Genomic DNA, 10,359 nt, shown 5'->3' with positions numbered 1-10,359 from the left:
GAAATTGGAAATCAATTTTGAGAAACTGGTTCTTGTTAGGATGCTAATTAGGTACTCGCACTGCTTTCTTTGTCCTTTCCCATTTTATGGTTGTAGTTAACAAATGCAAGCATATTCATCTGGCAGTGTGCCTTTGCAATGGACCACCTATCTTTGGATTGCAGAATGTAAGTTTAAGAAAAATGGCAATAAATGCACATGGCGTTTTACATTCTGGTTTTATTTTTTCTATCAAACAGGTGTTAAATGTGCCAAAACATGTATTAGCATAACATTTGCTAACATACAATATCAAAGGTGGATGTAAACATCAAGTTTAAAACTTCAAAGTTCCTGTTATCAATTCACCTGAAAACTATATAACCTGGGCACTGTTATCATTGCGTTCTCCCAGAGATGTATCAGATGCCTTAGCATGCTCTGAACAGCCTACTTATTCTGACAAAGAAAAACATTGTTTGAGGAAGTGGGTCATATGTGTGTAGAGATGTTTGCTGGAAAGGCCTGGAATTCCATGGTTCTGGTCAGTATACCCCTGAAAAAGAAGAAAAAAAAAAAGGCATAAAACCCACGTTATGTTGTAGAGATGTTTGCTGGAAAGGCCTGGAATTCCATGGTTCTGGTCAGTATACCACTGAAAAAGAAGAAAAAAAAAAAGGCATAAAACCCCTACGTTATGTTTTCAATTCTGCAATAGTTAAACAACACAAGAACTTAATTTTATTACCGTATAGAAGAAAGTGGATGCCTCAAGAAAACAGAGGGACTTGCTAACCTTTTTTCTTTTCATCAGTTTCCAGTATATTCATATTCTTGCTGAAAAAAAAGTTTCTAAACCTTCTGTAATCTAGGAATAAGCATTACTGCCTCAGTACTGACAAGTCAGTTGTATCAAGTCAGGCAAAAGAGCTTTGAGATGCCCTTAGGGACGAAATGCCCTTGACCTGCTCTATGGCCTTGGCAATAGGGGTCACAGTCTTGCTTAGCAATACTGGGCTCTAAGCAACAGCCTTTCAGCTAAATGTTGTGGAATTCTATTCAAAACATCCTGCGTTACAGCAGGGCCATGAACATTATGAATGGTGTACTGCAAATAAAATACACATATGAATTATGCTAACTCTTAGAAATAACTGACGTTCCCCCATAGCTGAACCAGAATGACTACAACTGCATACAGTATTCTATTCCAGATACTTGAGAAATAACCTGGGTTTGCTAAATGTCAGTGAAGGAGGCAGAAAATGTGGAATACACAAAAGGGCCTACAAACCCCAAGTACAGGGGGATCTGTGTGATCCCTTTTTGGGGAGTTCATGGCCCTGGGAAAGTGGACTCAGGCAGAAGGCCAGTACATTTGATAGCAGGCAAACACTTTGGTCATTAGCCCTGAGAAAAAAGGTGCAGAAGCAGAGCTTAGCATGTAATTCAGAACTACTTTTCCCCTGTTCGTTCCTCATTTATATCCTCTGACCTCTTGCCTATGTGTTTCTCTCTTTGCCTGCACATGCCACCCCAAGCAAGTTTTGTGGAGAACTTGTTTTTTTTCTGATCCTGGATATACTACTTGGATACCTTATACCCTTTTTGTTTGTTTTGCCTCGTGCAACAGGTGATGGCATGTCCAGTTCAAGATAGAATCCATCAGAACCAGTGATGCTTTTGGCTCCAGAAGCCAGCTCCTTCATCTTCCTCTCTTTTACTATCTATCAGTAACTTTCATAAGGAGGCTGGATTCTCATTCTTCTTCCTGGCTCATTTTAAAAGCCTCTAAGCTGTTCTTGACAAGAGAGGAATCCTGCTAGCATCCAAAGGGCAAGAAGGAAAAAAAAAAAGAGCAGGCAAATCCCTTGAGGAAGAAATTGTTTATGAAGAGTAACAAATGCACTAGCAATTGCCAGATTTTGAAGCATGTTCAGTTGAACTGGATTCTTAAAAACATTGCCAAATGTCAGATAAGCTTATTGATAAAGCTATAAACCACTGCTGAAAATGAAAAATAGTCTGTTGTTTACCATTGCCTGGAAATCCACCTGTGCATTAACCAGAGCTTTTGCGATTTGTGCTGAGTTCTGAAAATGTACATTATCTGAAAAAGGAGAAGATGAGATTGGCTGTTGAAACATGTAAATACCACAAAGCATAACGTTATAGTGCATTAAGTTGTGTCCACTAATTATCAAGTGATACAGTTGACATTACTAAGAATGAGTAAGCATCTTATAATATGTCATATGGAAATGTACCAAAGATCTAAGTACTGACCCTAATCAAAGGCATAGAAAGATGCTTAATGTTTTTCAAACAAAGTGATTCTGGCTCTGTATTTGTACTGCCATTTGCAAACCTCACCATCTGCTGTTCCATGGATGAGAAGATACTTTACGTTTTGGAAATTCTTTGCTCTTGCCATCACAGTTGAATTCTGTTGAGAGGAAAAATGAACAGTTCAGCAGCTTCAATTTAAACCACTCAGTCACAGAGCTGAAAGGCTTTCATTACCTAGTAGAACAACAGTCAAACAATGGGCTGGCATAATAATGACAGCAGTGACTTCATATCAATCTGAGATTATAATAGAAGCCATATATTTAGTGCCTTTTCTAAGGGCCAGTTCACGAAAAGCACAGAACTTGCCATGTGTCATTCCCTGAACACTATAATTCCTGGCTACCCAGACAGCTCTACCAGGGCAATTTGGTATTGAGCATTTCTGTTCTTTGAGTTGGGATGGAGAATAGGTACTGAGAACATGATCCAAAATCTTTAATAGGAGTCTTTCCACTAACTTCTTTCGGCATTAATTCAGGCCTCTCTGTATCCAGAGCTGGTATGTGTGCTGCTAGAGGAAGCTATAGACTTCCTATCAATGTGAAGAAAAGAAAAAAGGCAACCTGTTTCATGTAGGGGAAGCTGTTCTGACCGTTTAGTATGCTTACGATGTTATTATCAGACAGCTAAATTTGCATGAAGCAGTTTGCATACCACAGCTAACAGTACCAACCAAAACCTTACAAACATCAACATTTTAACCTCTTTCACATGAGTTCTTTCCTAGGCTAATGGTTTGCACTGGCAGAACTGTCTGACTTGTCCAAGTGACAAAATAAGGATCCTTCAATTTAGCATATTTAGGATTGATAAATTCAAAACCACAAGTAACTATGGAGATAGGAATTTCACAGCAGTAGCTTAGCTGCTACAGGACTGCCACTATGAGAGCTGGCAGGTCATTTTCTTTCTTCACAGTTCTACTTGTCCATGGAAGTGTGATTCAAGTTTAAGGCAGATCAACACAGAAAGAGAATTCTCACCTTGTAGTGCTCAAGATTATCAGACTCTACAGGAAGACCCATAAATCGTTCTGTGTAGATAGATGCTGCGATATTAAAAAAGAAAAAAGCTATAGATAAAGGATGTACAGATATTTTTGTGCCTCCAGTGACACGTAGCAAATTAAACGTTGTTTACTTTAACTGTATCTGTTCTGCTTGGTTTCCTCATAATACACGAAATTTAAACATATTTTAAAAAATCAACTATGAAGGTTAATTAATAAATGTCCTCCAAACCATCCTTGTAGAAATAGTGGTTTGATACTTGTCTGTGGAACCAACAGAAGGTTTTGTGGATAAAGGTAACTAACTGATACTGCTTTATGCTATTGGGTTGAACTCCAGAAGTCAGTTGAATGAGCCAATGAGCCAATAAAGGTGCACGGTGGAAAGATGACACAGACTATTTCTGACACCTTAAAAAGGGAAGCTGAGCAGAATTCCAGCCTGGGATGTGTATGTGTATATAGAGTAAATATGGATATATATGTTGTCCTTTTCCTATTGAATGGATATATGCAGCAATTAGGGGGAGCAGGAAATGATACAAGCTTGCACTGAAAAAGTGGTGCAATTGCTGTTCAGGTGTCTGTTAAATTCCTTTTTCTAACTACAACAAAGACTGTTAACAGATTTGACAAAACAAATGTGAATAACTGAACAGTATCTATCACCAAGAAATCAGTAGGAACAGCTCTCTTTGAGCTGCCTGGGTATTTGTAATTTAACTAAGAGCTGTTAGGAAAATTTGTGGAAAACTGATGCAGCAGCTGCCACTACCAGAACATTACTTTCTTTATGACCTTGCCTTGAAAGAGTAACTGACACATATTGAGCAGTCAAGCTGCAGTATTACAATAATTTTATTTATTCAACAGAGTCAGGGCTTCCTGACAAAGAAGAGCTGGCATCTTTCCCTCCTATAAGAGAAGTGATGGCCATTGTAATCAGTAAGGAATTGGGATTGTCTACCTTGTTGCCCAGTTTAGTACACTGCATTAGAATAATTTTGTTAAAAAGTAGAAATGAGAATCCTCTCAGGAAAGGAAAATGACTCAATGTACCCAGGTTCCCATGGTTTATTATGTATCCTTTACATATGTTACCACTGAGTGCTAAAGATGTATATTATGTCTCCCAGATCAGCAAAGTAAGGCTCCTGAAGATAATTTGTAATAAATTAAGTATCAAAAAAATCTAATAGCCTATCTTTTATCAAAATCCTTTATCATTCAATGAAAACAGAAAATGTGCAATATCTGTTGTCAACACAGTGTCAAACAACCATATTGGGCTTAAGTTTTCAATAAAATACTCTTTCTGAATGGCTGGCATTTCTACAGTATTCTGAGCCAAATTCTCCACTCTCTTCTACCAGTATAGCTACAACAAGTCCACAGAGGTCAGAAGAATTGCATTATAATGACTAAGTGGAAGATTCGGCTTGTCAATTACTGAGGAATAAAAAGGAGATAAATTGCAAATTTTAATAAAACAGTCACAGTTGTAATGCTTTTAACTATACATTGTCCTCAAATGCGATTTCCCTTGCCATCTTATAACTGTTCAGCTGTTATTAACTCTGATACAAAATGGAGGTTAAGTGGGAGGATTTCAGAGAAAAGATTATGGTTCAGACTCTAATCTGTGCATCTAAAAGAGGGTGGGGCAGAATTTAGAAGCTCTAGGAGCCAGTACATCTTCTGACATACTGATACTACTTAGAGACTCAATTATGTAGCATCCTGTAGTGTTGTCCCTAACACAGTTCACCCTAATGTTAACATGATCTGTTTGACAAAACTTATGACTCATGACTTCCTTCTGTTTCCTTCCTTCCTTCCTTAGTGGAGGTACATTTGCCTGTTTGGATTTTACAATGTGTTTTCAGCAAGATTTTTTAACTCCCTCCTGAAAATTCAGCTAAAGTAAAGATTGCAATGGTGCGGGTCTAATCTACTTTAACTTAAAAACTTAATTCAATTTTTAATGCTTGGACAAATGTTTATAACTCTTCTCTTACTGAAGGACTTTTGCAAAAATAGTGCTTTATGCCTGCATTCTGGAAATAATTTTGTGATCATGAGTGAAAATGTCTTAAAAAAATCTTGATGCCAATGAAAACATGAAGACTACGCTTCCTGTGTCATATAAATGTTTTCCCCTTTGTTTGCAAAACACCATAAATACAAGGAATGTCTGTGCTAGCAGTCAGGGAAGGAATCTTTCCCATTTAACCAAAAATTTTTCTCATAACCAAGACTTCTTAGCAAACGACCATATGCTAAGTAAATGTGTTCAAAGTGCTACATTTTGCTCATTGAAAATATGCATGCCATGATTCTTTTTTACACTAAGGTTCCTTTACACCATGCCAAAAGCTTAACAGGTCTGCAAGTAAGTATGAGTATGTGCCTGCTTTATTCACACAGTAAGGCCCTGGGGGTATACTCCCAGAGTTGTTTCCTCTGAACAGTTTGGAGCCTAAGTCAGTAAACATAAATAAAAATATGTCTCACACACAACAACACAGGAGGTGTGGCTGAGAAACATCTAAAGGGAAAAATATTTAATAAAAAAAAAATATATCAGACACAGCTGACTCCCTCTCTTTTCCACTGCTTTTGGGAAATAACTTTGCAGTCATCAGAGATACTGATTCCTGACAGAGATCATCTGCAGCATCTGAAGTTGAAGTGCACTGTGATTCCATTACTGGCAGAAAAAATCATTTAAGCTGTTTCTGAATTCAGTGATACTGTTTTAACGGGATTTTTAGGGAGATCACTCCTGAGTATAGCAGTTTATCAAGACGGCTTTACACACTTACTGTTACAGATGTGCATATGGAATTATCTGGGCGTACCTTCTTCTCTGTGACAAAGTCTGTTCCAAACTGCCAGTTGCAGTCAGTTATTTTCAGCAAGGTAAACATTAAACGTAACGTCTTAAGAGTTTTATATCTAGGTAATTGCAATGTCTTTAAGTTTCATATTGCCAGTCTCCTGCAATGATTTCATTTAGGAAGTCATTAAATGCTACATTGTGCTTTCCAAGTCAGTATTTATGACAAGTTTCCATACCGTAATATTCCCAGCTGGAAACAGGAGCTATAGCCATTCCACATTTAAACACTCCACTGCCAGATCCAAGTGCCAAAGAAGTTACGTACCCACCATAGGACTAGGGAGAAATCACAGACAATTTAAAATTATTGGTGAAGTATCATTTTGTTTTCTGAATCAAACTCATATAAATTAATTCCAAAGTAAGTATTTTACTTTGAATGCATGGAGGACAAAGCAACAAAAGCTTTTTAATTTTTTTTAAATTTATTTATTTCAAATGGATCTGATGTGATTTCTTATGAGAGAGATTAGACAATTTTATTGAATCACTTATTTTTTGCTACTTCTTCAATGCTTATCACAGGATACTGCTCTTATTACCACTTACAATCATAGAAAAAGTTAAGTTAGTAGGGTCCTTCAAGGTAATCTAGTGCAACCTCTATCTCAAAACAGGGTTAACTGCAGATTTAAATGAGGTCGATCAGAGTCACATCCACATTACACAGTCTCTCTACTCAATCTGTTTCAACGCTGATCACTGTCGTCGTAAAAATTTTTTTCCTAAAACCTAAACAAAACTTCCCTTGTGGCAACTTCTGTTCATTGCCTCTCATCCTTTCAGTGTGCACCTCCAAGAAGAGTTATAGGTTTTTCCCTCCCTTAACAAACTACCTAGCTTTTGCTAATGATTGGCATATTGAACCAACCCCATCATCAGTACTAATAGGCTCAGCTACCTGAGAAATTGAGGTTGGAGCGATTCCTCCCTACTTCCTGCCACTGTTCCTGTTATTTTTGGCCTGATTCCTCAAACTGGGGCCCAGCAAGGAAGAATAAGTTCATAGCTGGAAGTCAGGTACAGTAGTAAGTAAGCCTGCCTATCAGAATAGATCTGTGCAACTGTGTGGGGCTAGTTGCTGAGACAGGAAAATACTGTAAATAAAAAGCATTTGGTTTGGCTGTCCATAGAATGTGGAACTGGGGTTGGAAAATACTTGTATAACGTCTTTGGGAAATAATGGGTTACTGTTTACTTTGGAATGGAGGGAGGGATAAAAATATGGGGTGTGTTATGAAGAATTCTGAAGATTATCAACCTTAACAGTAGCATATGAAAGACTAAGGGAAATAAGCAAAATTATTAAATTTTTTTTTGCACAAAAGTAAGTTAGTCTCTCCTTCTTCTTGAAGGAGAAGCTTGAAATGACAGTGAGGGATATGCTAATGGAAACAATAATTTGTGCAATTTTTCCAGCTCATTTGATTGGCTCATTTGATCTTTTAAAAAATCAGCCCACAAGGCTAAAAAGTAAAGGATCAGCATCAGGCAGATAAATCTATGCACTGTAACAGGCAGAGAGATAGAGTTCAAAACCTGAATTGCTTTAGCGGTTATTTAAGAGCTTTTGCCAGTCAGGAGAGTTTGGTGAGTCTGAAAGTACGGCGAGCTACATAGTTCATGCATACCTGCCAAGCTGCAGGTATAAATAAGGAGACACCTTTCAACTCCTTTCAAAGGTTATGAACCAGGAAATGGTATAATAAATAGAAAAAAATGGAAAAAAAGACTGACAGGTTTGGCAATAGTGCCATTATTTGAATATTGTATCCACTACTGGGATGCAATGCTTTAGATGTGTGAAATCTCTTAATTGGTTCTGGAAACACTGTGGTGAAATAAAATATGATGTGATTAAAAAAATAAAATATTTTCACGTGGCCTTAACTTACTTAATGTCACTTTAGAATTACTCACTTGTAAGTGTCTGTGTCACTTAATTTCACCATATGGTAGCCCATTTTATCCTGGTGTTATAGCAGTGTCTGAGCAAAGTAATTTAAATATTAGTTGGTAGAAGCTTCATAGAAAGATTTTAGCAACCCTGCCCATGTGCTATCTAAGATCAGGCAACTTCTATAGTTAGAGTTGAACTGAATCTTACAAGATCCATCCTCCAGTGTGTTTCTGGGCAAGTTTCTTACAATGAAACTGGGCCAATGAAAACAAACAAACAAACAAAAACCAGCAAAAAAATAAAACAAACAGTGACAGATCAGAAGAATTCTCCTGGCAAAGACAGGCAGTTAAAGAGAATGAAATAAAAGGTCTTTCTGAATGATAATCAGAGAAAAATGAACCTGTATAAGGAGAAAAATATTGGAAAATGTTAATGAGTAGCTAACATACCAGTTTATTCTGTAAGCTTTTTTAGTTAGTGCTGCCTGTTATTGCTGGATAGCTGATACTGATTTACTCAGAGAAGGAGTAAGGGTGGCTAACATAGGTCTGGCCTCCAACCCCCTTTAGCATTCCTTACAGTACTGTCCCTAATCCATGAGACCCTCAGTTATCAGCTTGTTCTCCTGCATAGTATAATTCTGTTATGCTGAAGCTGGGTAGGAGGCAGGGCTCCAGTTCTGTCCATGCATTCTTGATCCAGCCATTCATGATGAACATAAGCAATTGAGTCAGATGGCCTAAATATCTTAAAAATCTCCATAAAGGGGCTGTGTGGCATTTGTGCTGCCACTGAAGTTGGCTTCAGCTCTCCCGTAACACCACTAATAGGTCTGCACCTCATTTCCATGAATGGCCCTACTTTGAAGGTGACAGCACAGGAAAAAGAACCCCAACTATTCCAATAATTTATTTTTCTCCTATTAGAATGCAGTGCTATCCTAAAATTTGTACTTGAGGTATGCTACTGTATTTCTCAGTGCCTAAGGGTAGCAGAATCTGACCATTTAATAACAAAGTTTTGCAATACATTTGGCTATAAAAGGTTCTGGGAGTGTTACAAAGTGAAGTACATGAAAAAATCAAAGATGAAAAATAGACTGGCTAATTATTTGGAATGACTCCTATACTGTCCAATTTTTCCACTTCTTGGTGAAGTTGTCAATGTTGTACACCCCTCAGACCCAGATTCATCCCTACTGACCATTTCAAGGCCAGCCAAGTATACAGTGATTCAGAATGCTGCAAGGCTCACATTTTCCGATGAGAGATATTCATAGGACTTTTCTCATTATTTTAATCTCAGATCAGAAAGGACAATACTTGAATTTTGACACCATGCCAGTGAGTCCCTAAGTTAAAAGTAAAGCCAATTAAAACAACTCAATTTTGCTTAACTTCAAGTCCAAACAATGTATTAGACATAAGCTTTTCAAAATTCCCCCTTGAGCTGCCAAAGAACCCTTTTCGTTGGCTTGCACTGTTGCAACTGCATGTATATAGGCACCAACAGGAAGTATCCCCTTTGGCAATACCATCAAACACTGGTAGAAGAAACTGTATACAGATTTAGGACAGAATAAGGAAGAATTAAAAAAATTACACTGCAGGATTATTTAAAGATAGATACAAAAAAACCAGCCACTTACCCAGCCCCATATTGCTATTCGTTTCTCATCAATAAAACCCATTTCTATAAATTTCCTGCAGAAAAGAAAATCATAGAAATAAATGCATTATTACAAAAGATTGCTAATACTGTAACAAATTAGCAAAAAATAATTTTTCTTTCACTTTTTTCCAAACATCCCACCGATCTGAGCAAATTGACAATCAGCATAGTATGTCTGATTTCTACAAAGCATCAGCCATTCAATTAATAGATATTTCAGAGGAAAAGGAAGAATTTTTCTTGAAAGAATAAAAAATGCTGAAATTAATACTCTCTTCATAATAATTTTTGTTCCAGTGGATAAGGACACTGCCCAACTGGCTTCTTGGCAAAAAAGTTCTTTTTTCTTATACTTAGAATCCACCTGGATATTTAGTCCAGACTAGATTAAACATCATACATTATACTCATGTTGTACATCTGCATATATATATGTGTGTGTATGTATATGTACAGACATACACTCACACACATGCAGAGAAAGAAGTTCAAAAAGTGTACTCCTACTAATAACCACACTTCATTTCCCATAGCTCTACCTTC

General features: G+C 37.2%; 1 protein-coding gene across 1 annotated transcript in view; it reads right to left on the bottom strand.

Annotated features, from left to right (window-relative positions):
* Positions 1-201: 201 nt before the first annotated feature.
* Positions 202-10,359, bottom strand: part of FAP (fibroblast activation protein alpha) — a 41,454-nt gene continuing 31,296 nt past the window's right edge. The window contains exons 21-26 of the mRNA XM_009274904.2: positions 9,794-9,848; positions 6,419-6,518; positions 3,315-3,379; positions 2,353-2,425; positions 2,016-2,089; positions 202-535 (exon numbers count right to left, since the gene is read on the bottom strand). Coding sequence (XP_009273179.1) covers positions 434-535; positions 2,016-2,089; positions 2,353-2,425; positions 3,315-3,379; positions 6,419-6,518; positions 9,794-9,848 — 469 coding nt within the window. The 3' untranslated portion in view covers positions 202-433. The remainder of the gene's footprint in view (positions 536-2,015; positions 2,090-2,352; positions 2,426-3,314; positions 3,380-6,418; positions 6,519-9,793; positions 9,849-10,359) is intronic.

The sequence above is a fragment of the Aptenodytes forsteri genome, unplaced genomic scaffold, assembly GCF_000699145.1.
Source record: "Aptenodytes forsteri isolate BGI_AS27 unplaced genomic scaffold, ASM69914v1 Scaffold255, whole genome shotgun sequence".
Classification (NCBI taxonomy): domain Eukaryota; kingdom Metazoa; phylum Chordata; class Aves; order Sphenisciformes; family Spheniscidae; genus Aptenodytes; species Aptenodytes forsteri.
The sequence above is the reverse complement of the archived record's forward strand: the minus strand, read 5'-3'. Positions and strand labels throughout refer to the sequence as shown.